Source organism: Orbicella faveolata, unplaced genomic scaffold (assembly GCF_042242905.1).
Source record: "Orbicella faveolata isolate gen_17 unplaced genomic scaffold, um_ofav_v1 contig_47, whole genome shotgun sequence".
Taxonomy (NCBI): domain Eukaryota; kingdom Metazoa; phylum Cnidaria; class Anthozoa; order Scleractinia; family Merulinidae; genus Orbicella; species Orbicella faveolata.
Window position 1 is genome coordinate 21,478,989 of NW_028301577.1, and position 17,235 is coordinate 21,496,223.

The 17,235-nt window shown below is 38.3% G+C and overlaps 3 protein-coding genes across 4 annotated transcripts; all 3 read left to right on the top strand.

Moving 5' to 3' along the window:
* Positions 1–3,196: 3,196 nt before the first annotated feature.
* LOC110067647 (uncharacterized) lies at positions 3,197–7,855 on the top strand. Its single transcript, XM_020774999.2, has 3 exons — positions 3,197–3,466; positions 5,203–5,301; positions 7,630–7,855. Exons 1-3 carry the CDS (start codon positions 3,350–3,352, stop codon positions 7,735–7,737), a joined length of 324 nt encoding a protein of 107 aa, XP_020630658.1. The 5' UTR covers positions 3,197–3,349; the 3' UTR covers positions 7,738–7,855.
* A 2,244-nt stretch (positions 7,856–10,099) lies between these two features.
* On the top strand, positions 10,100–12,519 carry LOC149097616 (uncharacterized). Its single transcript, XM_089280071.1, has 3 exons — positions 10,100–10,356; positions 10,831–10,932; positions 11,872–12,519. Exons 1-3 carry the CDS (start codon positions 10,240–10,242, stop codon positions 11,968–11,970), a joined length of 318 nt encoding a protein of 105 aa, XP_089136197.1. The 5' UTR covers positions 10,100–10,239; the 3' UTR covers positions 11,971–12,519.
* Positions 12,520–13,406: 887 nt separating this feature from the next.
* Positions 13,407–16,289, top strand: LOC149097617 (uncharacterized). 2 transcript variants are annotated; one of them, XM_089278961.1, is made up of 3 exons: positions 13,407–13,557; positions 14,721–14,825; positions 16,076–16,289. In XM_089278961.1, the coding sequence occupies exons 1-3, from the start codon at positions 13,534–13,536 to the stop codon at positions 16,199–16,201; spliced, it is 255 nt and encodes an 84-aa protein (XP_089135087.1). In that variant the 5' UTR covers positions 13,407–13,533; the 3' UTR covers positions 16,202–16,289. The 2 variants fall into 2 exon arrangements, with proteins under 2 accessions (XP_089135087.1, XP_089135088.1); XM_089278962.1 differs by lacking the exon at positions 13,407–13,557 and adding an exon at positions 14,255–14,525.
* Positions 16,290–17,235: the final 946 nt, after the last annotated feature.

Genomic DNA, 17,235 nt, shown 5'->3' on the forward strand with positions numbered 1-17,235 from the left:
AGGGCTTTTTTGTCCATTTCCCGAAAACCTTAGGTCTTATCGCCTTTCCGAGAATGATAGCTGACCTTTTTTCAGTACCCAAAACGACATTTTTAACAATCCGAAAACAACAGTCATTAAATTTCTCATATCAGGAAAGTTCGAGGTGATAATTCTCTTAAGAAAATCAGAGGGGATTAAAGGCCTTCCGAACAGATAATTTACCGAAACGATCGGTTGGGTGCCCCTGACATTTGCTCCTTGCATTACGTCCCCTCTTGTAAACACCCATGAGCCTACTACCCATCATTACCAGTGCTCTTAGTTTAAGTGATTCACTCGGGGTTGGGGGATTCCCATATTGGGAGGACGGGGGTGCTCGTCGAAAAATTTGAAAAGAAGCCCTAAGAGGAACCAAGATCGCTCATGTTAACCACTAAAAGGTACGACGAGCACCCTCCGGTCCTTTTTATACGAGGGTCCCCCCGGGGTTTTCGTGCATCATTCCCCGCAATGTTTCCATAAGCATAAGAAACGAAACATACGCAGGCGCACTAAAGCGCTGCTAAGCCGCTACGGTAGCGCCTTTTCTCTCGTAAGCGAACACTTCTCCTCAGCGACCAGTTTTCCAAAATACCAAAGGTTTCCAAGTCAAATCGCTATATTTGGAATCTCTTTTAAGCCACCCCCTCTCGTAAGCGACGGGATCGCTTTTAGAGCTAAAAGTTTGAACTTTTCTCCTGTTTATAACCTCCCGTAAGCGACCACTTGACAGATAATAGAGCGGGAATTGGATAATAAAGTGTTGTAACATTATCTTATTAGTGGATAGTAAAAGAGACGGAAATTTCCCAAGGGGAAGTACTGACTTTTCACATGAATAAAACATTAAAATATGGGGTAAGTCTCTGCAGTTTTCATATGCTACTGAGGCAACATTTTGACTCGATATGGTATAAGCTCTGATAAGCGACCACCTATGCTTGACATTTTGGGTGGTCGCTTACGGGAAGTTCGATTGTATAAGCACAAGCACAAGGATAACAGCAATGAGGAGGACAACAGCACAAGAATAAGCGTGTGCTTGTGCGTACACCCGCCTTGTGCGCGTCCCCCAGGGGGTACTCCCAGAAAAATTGGGTGGGGGTGTGCGGCCCGCTTCATAAAACCCTTACCCTATTTGTGACCAAAATCTGCAATTTTCCCTACCCGATTTTTCTGAAAGAAAAAGTAGCTTCTTAAAAACTGAAATATACGCAGTTCAAGACTAAATTGCACAACCTTTTTCCTGTTTATGACCAAAATGGCCAAAATCGATACCCTGTTTATGACTGAAACGGCTGAAAACCCCACCCTTTCGGGCCACAGATACCTATATAGCCCATATAAGGGAGGACCCCCCGGGGGCGCGTCCTCACTACCCTTATGCTCGTGCTTGTACTTGTGGTTAATTATGTCGTAGTGAAAACCGGCCTTAAATTACGCTTTTGAAATCGTATGGGTTCACTACATAAGCCCATGACAACCATATGCTCTTACCAAGATCTTCAAGACTGCTTAAGCCTTACAATCGAAATTTGGTGCATAGTATGGGAAATGCTGTGAAAAGAACGAAAGGGTAATGACAAAAGCGCAGTTGATGACAGTTTCAACTGCAGTTTGTACTCTTGAGAACTTGAAAAGAAAAAAAAAAGCATCAGGGCTTCGACGGGATCGGAACTCAAACCTTCACGAGTCGTTATAAATCGTTCTAGCACTTAGGGACCAATTTAAAATACTCACCAAGAACAAAAGTTAAAAGAAAAGTGCCAAAAGCACTTTTTTTCTAGAACAGTTGAACATTAGAGGCCTGCTTGCTTTGATAGTGGTTGTTAAAATGTTTATTTTGTTTTTAAACAATTTTCATTTCTCTGACAACAGTCGGAAATTCAGCCGTCAGTTTGTTGGTTTTATGTACATAAGAGTGAAGTAAGTTCATCATCAGTTTCAACATTGTCAATTTACGTTGGTTACGTTTTGAGGTTTAGTATTACATTTGTGACATGCAATATTTCTTCAAATTCACCTGTATGTACGTAGATCTCATTTCCTGGCCGTCAGTTATCTTCATCGTAAAGCAGTCTATAGTTGATTCTCATATGCATATCCATAATCCAATTAAAGTTTCTTGCTATTGGATGTTTTTTAAAAGGTGACAAACTATGCCACAGGAATTTGAACCAGTTAACAGTTTTCAGTTGAACCGTTTTCAGGGGCGCGCAAATTCTTAGCGTTTTCTTTGTAACCGTGAAAAAGTCATAAATTGATTGTAACTAAAATTCAGGCTTAGCAAACATTTCTTATAGCTTTGGAACTGGTGCGAAATTCTAGAAGTGCTGTACATTTTGGGCAGTCGCTTGAGCTCAAGGGTGAAATTGATGAAGCGCTAAACACAAAACACATGACGTCGACGCGCCCTTTTCGCTTCCCTTTTCACACTTCACGTTTAAGAGCGCACGCTTACATTGACAATTCGCGGGTCTGTTCGATAATTCTCGTTTTAGTTGCTCTACACACGCTCTTTACCTCGGCTTTTTTGGTCAATTATGTCACTGTACCTTTGAATTGAGAAGATAAAAATTCTCTACTGTGTAAACTGTGGGTCGTCACAGGAAACCAAGCTGTTACCGTGCTTGCCACCGGCAAACAAAAAGTAAATTTGATTTTTTGTTGTTTAATTAATATATACCAACAAACTATCGAACTATGCAAATATGTCACACCAAGATTAATACCCCCCTGTCATGTAGTGAGAGCTATTGATTCTTGTAGTCTCAATTCTCCTAACACATAGTCATACATTTTTACTAAAACTACCTCTGAGAACTCGGTCGTGCGTCAATACAAGTTGATGATTTTCTTTCTTCTCATCAGCCGCCCATTTGGAAATATATTATTGCTGTAAGGAGAACCTAGATCTTCATCACTCTTGGAAATAAGCTTCAGTTGTGGCACGACTGACATAGAGGAACACATCAAACGTATTTATCTAATATAATGAAAAATTTTGCGGAGAGCAGTCGAATCTCCAGACATTTGCATAACTAAAAGATATGTTATCAACGGCGAAGAATCAGCTGTTCAATTTTAAAATCCTAATTTTCGCTAATTTCCGTCCAGGTTGTCAGTTTTTAAACGACAAGAAATCTTTCCATTACACAATACTTCCATAACTGTCCGAGGAGCGCACTAAATATTTAGTTTTCGGGAGGCACTTTTATTAGAAAGCAAATCTGTTATTATCAAAACGGCTGTCAGTTCACTAGAGATTTTTTTTGACTCGCTGGTGTTGGGTTACGTTTCTAAAGGTGCCCATCTAACTGAAGTCAACATGAAGTGCTTCGTCTTCGTTCTTCTGGTGAGTTTTCTCTTAGCAGACGGCCGGAAACTTTCTAACTGGAAAAATGATAAAGAGAATCTTCCACTAGATCTGAGTGAAGTCAGTAAGGTTTGTGCCAATTCGATTTTCTTGCTTTGCGTTAAACAGACGAGTGAAAGGAAATACTTTATATTCAGTTCTTGGTTAAGAGTGCTTTCCATATAATTGGTGACAATTGTAAGAGTACCTATATTTGGTCGTATTTTTTGCCGTAAATGCGCAAATCTTGCCAGAATCATTCTGCGTTATTTCAAAAGCAAATTAAGATAGGGATAGTCAGTTTGTTTAACCCTGAACTATCCTTGTTCTTGTTCTTCTAAATATTGTCTCATAGTGCTGCAACGTTAACTGAAATTAACAGAATCAGGTTTAGACAGTCGTGGGCCGGGGCAAGGATTGAATTCCTTAGAAACTTCACACTGTGTAACGCTTGAAAATTGCCGTTCATTCATACACTTTCCAAATTGTCTTCTCGTCGATTCTGGCTAGAAAACATTGAGGCTTCGATTTAACGAAAGGCAGTTGAATCCACTACCTTCAGGAATTGTCGGTTCAGTAATATTTATTCAAATGTTATAAGTGGTCAATGCGCTTAGCTACCCGTACCTAGTTAACAGGTTTGCCATTTAAACTAAAGGAAACAAATACATCAACTAAACATAATAGGCTTAAAAATCCCCACTAGCGAGAGGCAGACCAGTTGGTTATTTACAAACATGACCGAGGAGTTGAAGTAAGGTCTACCGAGAAACAACTCCGGTTCAGTGGTCAGAGCGGGACTTGGACTCGCGACCCCCGTATCTCAAGTCTGGCGCCCTAATCACTCGGCCACGCTGCCTCTTCGGTAGAAACGTTAAAATATATACCAGTGAACCACCGGACTACTTGGATAGAGAAAGCCGATCGGCTTCTGGTTTCCTTACTTCCCAGTTTGCTTACCTAAGCCGATTTCAATGCACTGCGTGGATAGACCCATGTTTTAAAAGCGTGACTCATTTCATTGTTATGATTCGCCCATCGTGATTTGGCCTCAATCAGCCAGTTTCCTCCATAAATCTGATTAAACGCATACGTAGGAAGAAGTGCAGCGAGATGATGAAAATGAATAATTTAAATTAAAAAATATAAATAAATAAATAAATAAATTACAATATGTAGAGAAAAGGCCACGTCAGCCTTAGTGGAGGAAGGAAAACTGGAGAACCTGGAGAAAAACCCTCGGGGCTGAAGCGAGAACCAACAACAAACTCAACCTACCGGGTCAAGAGAGAATCCCCTGTATAGGCCTTATTCCCAAGGTAATCCCTCTCACATTATTTTTACACATGTTACCCAGTTCTTCTGTGGATTACGTTAGCGCGAGCGTTGCGTGGATGTTTTCATGGAGGATGCGCGGTAAGGTGCTTGGACTGTCCACGTTAGCAAAATTCGCGTCACAGGATTGGCTTTTTCCAGGCTCTCTTGGGATTTCTAAAATCCGGGGTGATCTAAAAATTACTTTAGAGAGATAAGATTGGGAATAAGGCCTGTATGAGGGATTAACTCTCTTACTCTTCAGCCTCTCTTGTCGGCAACTAAGCTATTGAATTTGCCAGACTCACGCGATTATGGCTCGTGAAAATTGACAAACCAGAAGGCCAGTAAGCCTGGCAGTAAGTGTCTGATGATTGTTATCGAATTGTGACGAACAAATCATTCTCGTGCAAACCGCTATGGTTTGAAAATCCAGGTCTACACAGTGAAGTGAAACTGACTGCTAAATTTGAGGATACTCCTTGACTATTTCCGTTTTCACCTTTTGTTAGACTTGTAATTCCAACAACGACTGTGGCGAGGATGGTTGCTGTTTTTGGACAAAGTCGTGCTTTAAAAAACCAGATGAAGGCGAGCCGTGTTCGAAAGAGGTACACAAATATTCCTTGTTTTATATTTTTGTAGCGGTGGGGTCTCAAGGTATTCTATTTTTAGCGAGCCTAGGAACGAGTGAGTTCAGAATCGCCAGTTCAGAACAGAAAAACGTACTTCGCAGCTTTCTGCGCATCCCTAGCCTTACTTGCGGGCACAGGTAATAGTGCAGGCTGCAGTGATGGAAAGAATGGCAGACTGCTAATAAGGTACGCGAGGATGTCGTTCGGTTGATTTATTTATGTTTGGGCAGGCATTAATTTTTTCGGCATTTCACTGTTAAGAAAACAAGGCTCCCCCTGCCTGCTGAGAGGCTCCCTTACTTATATATTCAGGGGTGTGCTTATATGGATGCAATACGTAAAGAGTGTCTGTGGAAAAAACCGTCTTCACACCGAAATATCTTGTATACCGCGGGGAAATAAAGGGTTCGGAAACCTTCTTTAGGTTAATTTTGTTCGAAAACAATTGATTCCCGCAACAACAGTACACCAGCTTTTCATTAGTGACTTTAAAATGTTGCTTCTTACCGGGAAAATTGGAAAAGAATGTAAAGTTCGTAACGTTTTTTTCTTACCGATCGGCGAAATTCCCGCCATTTTTATTTCAAACTTGGAACCTGGCACGCGGCCAAAACTTGCGCATGCTTATTACGTTTTTCCTCTCTGAAGACCGCCATTCGTCACAAAATTATGTCATCTTTACTTTGCGGAAGAAGAATGCGTGGAATTTAGGCTGATTACAAAAACCTGTCTTAGAAAGGTAACTGAGGGGACCAAGAACTAAATAGATATGAGGCGCAGTAAATGCTTTATTGCCGCTGGTCCATTATGTTCTTAGTATTGGACAGCGTGCAAAGTTCCTACGGGCGCTTTTCAACCGAGCAAAACACCCAGAAAGTGCTTATTATCTGCAGGCGCCCAGAACTGTTAGGGATATAGAACACATTACCGTAAACTGTCGTTTATAAGCTCCCCCGGTTGTAAGCCCATCTACAGACATCCGGTTATAAGCCCGCCCGGATATAAACCCCCCCCCCCCCCTTTCCTGTAGCTTTCCTTGTTTTGAATGCTTTTTATTACGATGTTTAAAGGTTAACTCACATTGAAATATGGTTTGCATGATGCAAATTATGTCGGGTTCACTGCCCGACACTCATATCAACGCATAAGTGAACGCTTTTATTCAGCCATCGGGCTGACCACCTTTAATAATAATGATAATGATAATGATAATGATAATGATAATGATAATGATAATGATAATGATAATGATAATGATAATGATAATGATAATGATAATGATAATGATAATGATAATGATAATGATAATGATAATGATAATGATAATGATAATGATAATGATAATGATAATGATAATGATAATGATAATGATAATGATAATGATAATGATAATGATAATGATAATGATAATGATAATGATAATGATAATGATAATGATAATGATAATGATAATGATAATGATAATGATAATGATAATGATAATGATAATGATAATGATAATGATAATGATAATGATAATGATAATGATAATGATAATGATAATGATAATGATAATGATAATAATAATAATAATAACTTTATTTACGTGTCAATGAGATTTCCTTACTAGGCACAGCACACATTTTGAGGAGGGTGCTATCAAGCTAAAAACTGGCTATCCCCTAGTGCCCCAGGACCATGGTCTGGTCTCGGCCCTAAGGACTCTAAGCAAACATTACGTGAGGACGATAATAATAATAATAATAATAATAATAATAATAATAATAACTTTATTTACGTGTCAATGAGATTTGGCATTGCTGCTAATTGGGGACACCTAAAAAGAGTCACTAACAAATATCAGGACTATGTACAAATTAAATTTTTAAACATTATAATTATTTAAAAGATTAAAACAAAGTACTTTTCAAAGTCCTGAGCAAATGTAACAGCAAGTTCGATTGCTTAGTCTACAAGATGCTGTACGTAAAGGACATTAAGCCTTCTCTTGACACGCAAACCGACTCCGTTCACTCAAACTGTTTACGTGACCTTTCGTAAATTTTTTCCTTATTGTGTTTCCTACCTTAATACCCATAGGACCCGCAAATGTTATATGTATGTATCCTATTTTATTCTTTTTACACCTTACATTCTTATTACACCTTATATTTTTCACTTTTTAACTTGATAATGGTGTAACGCATCGCCGAAACGTCGAAATGTGTTTTAAAAACCTTTTAGCGTTTCTCTCCTGTTACAATTGAAAACCGCTCTATAATAAAAAAAACTAATTTGTTCTCGCAATTTTTTTCTTTTTTTCAGAAGTCGTTTTGTCCCTGCAGGTCGGGACTGGAGTGCACCAAATATGAAGAATACAACGGTCAAAAATTTTACCGCTGTTCGAAACCAGATATCACTAACCTTGCGTAAAATTAATGAGTCCTCCTTCTGAGGACCAAACACTAAAGCCAAAAGATTTAATCGTCTCATTTCAAGAAGTTTTTGAAAAATATTTGGTGCTTCAATAAAGATAAATAATCAAGTGAAAGTTCTTCCATTTATTAAATAGCAAAATGATCCATGACGAAGGGGAACTGTTCTGTTTAGTTGGTCCTTTAAATGGTTGCAGTGACAACCCGTTTAGATGGAGGAGGGTTGTGGAGAGTGTGGAGTTGTAACATTTTCGCAAAGGGCAGATTTAACCAAGCTCGTGGTTTGTTATTCGAACACATCTCCAATAGACATCCCCCCCCCCCCCCCTTACCTTAAGCTATCCTGATAGTTAAAGGAGCACAGTCATGGTATTTCGACAAAGTATAAAATTACCTTTAAATTGAAGGAAACCTGAAAATAGTGGTTCACTAAAATAGAAAAACATCAAAGAGATAATAATAAACCATAAAGGAATGAGGATGGTTAAGGATGGAGAAGATTTTATAATTTGACAAGCAAGGGAGAATCGAAACAGGCCTAGAATTAGAAAAAAAAAAACTTTGTCAGCAGCTTTGAAAATGGACACCCCACGAGCGATTTTCATTTGGTCTGGAACAATACCATGCATAACAGATTAGTTAACAATGTGCGTGAGCGGAGATGAAACGAAATTTATAGACTGCTATTAAATAGACATAGGGATGTTGTCACAGCCAGCAGCTTTACCTGATTAAAATTGGTTTGAGATAGCAATAATTTCTCAGTCATCCCGGTCGTCAAGTTTAGAAAAATCGATTGATTGAAAGTTCCAGACAACAAACCTTTTTGTGGGATATGGTGGATTGTATTCCCTTGGCCAGGTTTGGCCCGATGTTGGAAAAATATTGACAAAATTTGTTTCAATAGGTCTGGATCAGTTATTTCCAGATTATCTGCTTTAAAGGAGCTCAGTCACGGTATTTTGAGTTATTTTGGCCACATACAAAATTACCTTTAAATTTTAGGAAACCTGAAAATAACAGTTTAATAAGATAAACACCAAAGAGATAATGATAAACCATAAAGGAACAAGGATGGTTAAGAATGGAGAAGATTAACACGGATTACAAACGACGAACTTGAAAAATTGAGTCTAAACTTTACAAGATGCGCAAACCATGGCATAGCTCCTTAAATAAGCTCGCGCTAAAATCGAATGTTTGCGGCATTCCTGTAGCAACAGCTATATATCTTAAATTGGCCAACTGCGATGTTTTTCTTTTAACTGACTTAGTTATGGGGACTTTGGAGTATTAATAGGACAGCATGAAGGTGAAGGACTAAATAAACATACTATTTTCTTTGAAACCTTTAATTCACGGAGTCGTAAATAGAATCGTATCGCATATGTTAATTGACACTAACAAATTTAAGACATGGTAGTGCTCCTCTCGTCACACTTTTGCCCCCATAGGCTCGATTTTTGAAGCCTTAATTCCATCCTGGAGTCAGGTTAGTGGAGGCCCACTCCCTCCAAGAAGAGAACAGGCCCAGCTCTCTTCTCTCTGCTCGGGAATGCGAACGGTGGCCCCGGCTGAGAGGAGGCCAACTCCTTCCCCTCCATCTATTGTGTGCATCCCCCTGGGCTGAAGGTTTTGTTTGTTGACACTCCAGGGATTCACGGGGCTAAAATAATCAGCGATCACTTTGTCACCCACTTCCCCATTTATCAGTGACATAAAGTTGTTGTTGTCCTCACTTTAAGTAACTTGAAGGGAAGTTGATTAATTCACACTAACAAATTAAAGACATGATCATCACAACACTACACGAGCTCAGTATATATTTGTAATTTTGATACGAAAGGTGCACCATGCGAGTGTTTCTTTTGTAATACTCGACCAAAAATCTCCGTACAGAAACACAAAGGCGCAGGATACTTTTGTTAAAAAGGTAGTGTTGTGCAAGTGCGCTAAAAAAACCTCCTTTGTTTTGGTTTAATCTGTACGAATGTGTACATAAGCCAGATTAAGAAAAACAAACTTTAGTTTGATCAAGAAACATCTGATGGTATACATACATTCAGGTTTTATACAAATTTTAACAGTACTATCTAAAGTTCTCTTCAGTACAAATTTATTTTCAACAAAGGTCATCAATCAAAGCTGAATATTCTTTTCAGTTCTTAACAAAAAAATTATCAAAGGAGGAAATTCTGAATAGATCTTAAATTGCATTCTCGAGATACGAATTCTCCCTACTGAGTGTCATACTGTTCTTGCAAATTAGTTCTGAGAAATTATCAGTACAGCAAGATAAATATTTCCGTACATCGTGATCGTCTTTCCTATATGTTTGCGTCATCTTTCTTTGTGATCATGAATGGGATAAATGCTGCAGGGAGAAAATAGATGTTATGCAATCTTGGGAATTAAATAAAGGTGACGCACTTAATTTCTTATTTTTCACTCTGGGGGAAAGTCTCCATTTTTGCACTGAGCTTAGTGGAAATCCCAAAACATGAAGAGGTTGGTGGCAGTTTTGTTATGCGCTCTTGCTTTCAACGCGTCATGCGAGAAAATCCCAGCTGAAGCTGAGCACGATAGAGAGAAGCGGTGGGACCTTCCTGATATTGATGTAAGTTTACTGCTTTAATTTTTAACGTCAGTTATCGTAAAAGATCCATTTTCATTCATGAACTGAAAACACATTTCCCGGCCAATTCCCCAGCGTCAAACTGATCCATTCGTACAGCGGTTGTACCCTTCTTTCTGTCGCCCCTGCAAAGACACGCTGCCTACAAATTTTTCACACCCAAGAACGATTGTAAACTACGTTTTCTTGCGATTTCTTGTTCTGGCCCTTGTATGAAAGAATCAATAGTTTGGATTGAAAAGCGGACTTAGACCCGCCATCTGAGGCTACCATCAAAGAAACTAATGGCTAGGGCACTATATACAGCGGTTATATTCTTTTGTCCTCTCCTCAACCGTACATGTGTTAATGAAAACGTTTTGGAGAGGGAATTGGCCTGGGCGCAGTGTCTGTCTGAACAAATGTGTTTTCCATTTTCGTAATTTGTTCTCAGCTTTGTGTTTCTCTTTTCCTCAGACCTGTAATACAGATGCAGATTGTGGTAAAGACCGCTGCTGTATTAAATACCTGGGCATCTGTGCACCGAAAAGGGGAATAGACGAGTCTTGTAATTTCTCGGTATGTAGAAAATCACTGCAGACTGAGATCGCTTAATTTTATGCTCTATTTCATACAGTGTTAGTCAGAGCATCGTAACTACAAGTCGCTCAAACGAAACTTGGCAGTTTCGAAGAAGTTCAAAGTTCAGAAACTAATCGATCATAAGTGATTAATCCGTCAATCGATCGATCAATCGATCGATCAATCAACCAATCAATCAATCAATCAATCAATCAATCAATCAATCAATCAACCAACCAACCAATCAGTCAGCTGGATAAACAGTCGGTCAATCGTTCGTTCACACGTTCGTTCGTTCGGTCGGTCGGTCGGTCGGTCGAGATCGGTCATTCGATCAGTCCATCAAACAACTAATTCTTTCTTTAATTAATTTTAGTTGATTAATTATATATTCGAGATGTCTTCACGTACCATTTTCCTTTTGGTTTCATTTTGAAGCCGGAAGTACGCCCAATACAGCATATAATGACGCTCCCAAATTGCGCTTTTGACTGAACGGGAAAGAAAAACGTCCATAAAAAAAAAAAAAAAAAAAAAAAAAAAACACACACACACACACACACACACACACACACAAAGTATTCAGCAAAAACGTGTTCAGTCATTTACAGTTAATCCGCAAGAGGCTGAAAAAAAAAATTCTACATAAGGTTTTAACCCAAAAAGACTCAATTATGGTAATGGTGTTTTCACATAGCGATAGAAATAAAGAAATGAAACCTTTCAAAGAGACGACATATACGGAGGCAAGGATTACAATGGATTATGATACGGCCTCTGGGGGTACGGGTGGGGTGGTTTCATGTTCCCCTGATACCTTAAAAATTTCAGTAAAGTTTGTCCCTTACCAATGTAAGACTTTATTTAACGCTTCTCGCATTTAATTGTTCACATTAAACTTCTCCTTAATTTCAGTATTTTCTTTCTATTCTTTAGCAATATCACGGGTGCGGCTGCAAGACAGGACTGTACTGTCAAGTGGCGAAGTGTTTTGGGAGTTTGAAATATTATCGCTGTCTTCCACCACTTCGGTAGACATCAGGAGCCAAAACTTATTCACTGATTCCCCATGACAGCTGACCATAATCCGTGGGTAAAATGCAATAAAAATTTTGTGGAAAGAAAAATAGGTGTGCATTTAAAATTGCCTTCATGGTTTGATAATATTCCATTTCCCCAAAGTTTTAAGGTATGATCGGGGGCAAATCTTGCTTTGGTTTATCACATTTCTATTTATCAGGGTTGTGTGTGGGTTGTTTGGATGAACTAGACGCAATACTTTTATGCAAGCGACAGTTGTAAATCTCATCAGGACTGCAGCCAGTGCACAGCCTAAACATTGACATCCGACTGAGGGCAGTACTCAAAAGTTCCGGCTAAGCTCTGTCTTTGAAACCAGAGATGGTCAACTGCGTTGTCATTTACACCCGAGAAAGGATGAATACTTCGTAACAAATAAACTGAAGCGTATATGCGAACTTGCCCTGTACAATGCGACCATACTAAGGTAAACAGGCGAAACGAGGTGACTTTTTGCTCAAATAGTATAGTGCTTTAAATAAAATCATCATTCGTTGACAACAACCGCTTGGTCGTGTAAACTGGACTGGACTCACACTTCATGAAAACAACTGATACAATTTATTACAAATTGACATTTTGTAAAAAAAGAAAAAAATTGTTGGATTTTTGTCACTCATGTCATTTGGCATTCCGAGTGCCTCATACGAGCTCGGAAAATTCATAAGGAAAATAAAGGTGGGCAACTGAAAAATATGGACATTGGTCCACCTAGGCCTACAGGTTTTCATACAAGAAATCGACTAAATCTTCAGTGGCGGTATAAATGTGCTGAATCTCTGTCAATAACGCTTGTTTGCCTAATTGGTTTTTTGTTTATTGACCCATAGAAATAAAACTGGTTGAAAAAGTTCTCACCCTTTGTTAAAATAAACAATTTTTTTTCTCTTAGCCAATCAGATGCAAAGTCAAACGCAACTTTCCCATGATGTTGTGCCGATACAAATTGGCTCTACTTGGGTTTAGTGGGAAAGACGTGATAGGAGATATCACTACCTTGGCGCTTTGCGTCCATAAAACCCTTCATCTATAATGTCAAGAACCTTTGACTAATTAGTTGAAAACAATCCCTAACTGATAAATGTAAAAAGCACGTGTCAGACATAATAAGGATCAATAAGGTCATTGCAAAATTTGTAAAAGAAAGAAAAGCTGACGATCAAATGTATGCTTTAGGGACAGCCATTGTCAGCTAAAACAATCTTCATTCTAACCCTAACTTTAAGAAATCAGACTTGAAAATGTTGAAACAACATGCAGCTGAGTTACAGCTGAGTTTTCCCAGTATTGTGAACAATTTCGTATTTCAATGTTTGCTTTTACATAAATAAAGGTTTTCACAGCAATTAGATAAAAAATACACATTTAAGAGTAAATCAAAATTAGGGATTATCCATTTTGTGAATTTTAGTTTAGAATTGGAGTTAAAGCGTCTAGTAACCCATTTTAGTTCCAATAACACTCCAGTTGGCCTAATTAACACTCAGGTTAACCTGATAGTACTCCGGTTGGCTGAAAATGGTTATCATTCAACTGTTTCAAGTAAGGGTAGCATCGTAACTGACACTAGCAACACAAATAATGTTTACATATAGACTGCCGAAGTTCCAAATTATGTTTTACTTGAATTAATAATAATGTCTTCCTTAGAACTTGGGTAAAAAATATTTTACCACTGGAAACTTGCCTGAGCTAAACTTCCAACTCGAACTCACCAAGATAACTAAACGCTCAACTGAAATTTTAAAGTACTGATATAAATTACAACACTAGAACAACGTAGCTAATTACAAACAACATGTGAAAAAGGTTATACAATACCTGAGGGAAATAACACACACTGTAATAAATAATGCCAGACTGAAGAAAAAAAAAAGATTGAGAAAAAAAATATGAATAAAAGCTTGTAAATTAAAGTAAAAGCGTTTTATTTTATATTATATTCGGTCCCGGATGCTCTGCATATTACAGTGTGTGCTTTTCTCTTAGGTATTATGTAACCTTTTTCACATATTGTTTGCAATTAGTTACGTTATTCTAGTATTGTAATTTTCTATCACCTTTCTGTTGCTTTCCGCTATTCATCACAAAAGAAACTCGAATAACGAACGAGCAACGGAATCACATTACAAAGTATTGAAGCAGGAGACCAGTTGAAATGCAGTTGAATGTTTGGAGTGCCACAAAACTTTTGAGTAGAAACAAACAAGGCATTATTTAACCTTTGTAGTTTACCGGTCAGTTTAACAAAAAGGAGTTGCTCGAAGAAGACAATCTTCCTTTGTTGTGAATAAATACCAACATTCACAATACTGAGAAAAAACTTTTTCCACCTTTTAGCTGTTGTCAAAGTATATAAAACGAATTCAAAACACATAACCAAGTTTATCTAGCTCGCTACAGTTTTGCTGCAACTCGTAGACATGAAGGTATTAGCTGCACTTCTTCTCTTGGTGGTCGTAACTGTCAGTTACAAAATCCAGGAAAGAGAGAAGAGATTTTTTCTTAGGGTAAGCCTGTTTTATTTGTAATAAATTACTAAGCTTTCTCAATAGATACGCTTAAAATAGGTCACGTCTTTTGCTGACTCGGTTTCAAGTACTTTAATCTGGAATTGCTATTGCATGTTCACAAGTTAATCGAGACAGTAGATCATGAGGCGGTTCTCAATTGTGTTTATATCTTTATTTCTCCGTTCCTCACAGCACTGTGATGTAGACTCGGACTGTGGAAACCCTAAGGAGCGTTGCTGCAGCAATATTGGAACCTGCCACGACAAGAGGGGATTGGACAAGTCCTGTAACTTTGTTGTAAGTGATACTCAGTGCCTAAAAAAAATTTTATTGCGAGACTTTTTGGGGGTTAATACTTCAAGGGCTCCACAAGCTCCACAAAAACTGAGGCTGAAGAAAGAATGACGACCAACTGTTTGTAAAAAGAGCCTGAAAATATTTAACCATTTGCTTCGAAGTTTAGAATTAGCAAATTGCATTGGCCGTGACCCATAGATTGTATCAGGTCAACTAAGAGTTAAACTATAGATTTGGAGCGCGTCGGCCTACACTCATTTTTATTGGAATGTTGTTTTTCCGGTCCAGGATGAATATTCTTATTTTTCTGCCGATTTTAGGCTGAAAAGATTCTTGTGAATATTCTTAAATTATAGCGCATGACATTACTTTTTCAAATGTATTTGGTGTCTGGATGTAATTTTTGTCGCCACCCTGCAGGCATTAACACCTGATATAACGCTAGTGCTGCTTTTGGTGATTTTTGGCTAGTTTTGCCGTTTAGAGAAAAGAAGAATTTTGTACGGTGTATTAACAGGTAGTTGTATTGTATTTACAAATTTTCACAACTATATTCTTTTCAAAATCTCAGCCTCGGGTTTCTTCTCAAAGAATTCTCTTAAAATTTCGTTAATTTCAACCTCGATATTCTTGTAGAGCGTATTCCTATAAAAAGAAAGAGTGTAATAGTTGATACATTGAATTCTTGATTGTAAAGGGTCATGCCAAAGCCCAGCAGGGGTTACTCCGCTGTGTTGCATTTATGTTCTTGGGCAGGACACTTAACTCCCGCACTCCCTCCATTTAATCCTGAGATGGGCACGGTATAGACGGCTGACCTGTAATACACTTTTTTTTGTACTGATTTTTATAGGAACGTTGAGGCTGACATTAACCAAAATTTTAAGAACGTATTAAGAACATTCCTCAGGCTGAGAGTCGATTAGGAACGCTTCTATTTTGCTAATCTGTACATTAAATGGCAAGCGTAAAAGAAAGGTAACAAAAAAAAAATGTAAATTAACTCAAATACTTTACGGCATTAATACAAAATCAGCCTTTGCTGAAAACCATCCGCAGAAAGCCACCTATTATATAGCCTACAAAAGAGGTAGTTCTCTCAAAGACACCCTCGTAAGAACCAAATTAGACGTTCTTACATATAAAAAAAGAGTGTGCACTAGCATTCCAGGCATTCAGGGGTCGGTACGTAGCAATATTGCAATGCCAAAAAACGGAGTTAAATCCTATTTTTGTTCCTCAATTTTTAGACTATCCATGGATGTGAGTGTAAAGACGATCTGTCATGTCAGCCTGTCTATTCGGTTGGCTCTCTAGACGTTTATTATCGCTGCCGACCAATTCCCACTGAGGCCCCAAGCTCCGGTGATTTCTGAGGCAATATCAATGGCTGTGTCACCATGAGATATACATTATATCAATGTGCTGATAAATGACTTTGAAATAAACACTCGCAAAACCTTATCTTTGACTGAGAATTTTACTTGGAAGGGAATTGTTTGTACTGCAGCTTCCCTTTTTCGCGTGAACACTCTTGCACGGCACTTGTGGGCTTTGCGCTAAATTTCTCCAATTTCGTCGTTCGTAACTTCACATACTCTTTACCCATCTTTACCATTCCTGCTCCTGTGTGGTTTACAATCACCACTTTGGTGTTTTCTGCCTTTTTTTTTTATCCAATACATTTTATTGATTACGATATTGGATATTTTCCCTCCAAAACTCGCGCATGGTCAATTGCGTGCTACCAAATTTACAGTAAGTGACGAGCGTAACACAAGAAGAGCACATCATTATCGACAACTTTATTACCATTTCTAACAGCTTTTTCACACCCAAGAGCGATAGCAAACTACGCTTCTTGTGATGTCGTGTTCTGCCCCTTGTATGAAAGAATCAATCCATAGTTTGGATTGAAAAGCGGACTTAGAAGCACCATCTGAAGCTACCATCAAAGAAACTAATAGCTAGGGCACTATATACAGCGGTTATATTCTTTTAGTATATACCACACAAGTGAATAGTGCTTTTGGGATGCTCTGATTGGTTAACTCGGCGGTGATTAGCAAGTACTATTCACCTCCGAGCAGCCGGCGCGAGAGATTTTAAAATTTTCGACCGCTTGTCACACATAAAACAACGTTTTGGTCCGCTAATTATGTAGCTTGTGTGGTATATACTAAAAGAATTATTCACCTCATTCGCTTCGCGGCTCGGTAAATATCCACCACTAGAACAACGTAGCTAATTACAAACAACATGTGAAAAAGGTTATACAATACCAGAGAGAAAAGATACACACTGTAATAAATAATGCTAGACTAAAGAAAAAAAAGAACGCGAAAAAAATATGAATAAAAAGTTGTAAAGTAAGGTAAAAGCGTTTTATTTTATTTTATATTCGATTCGG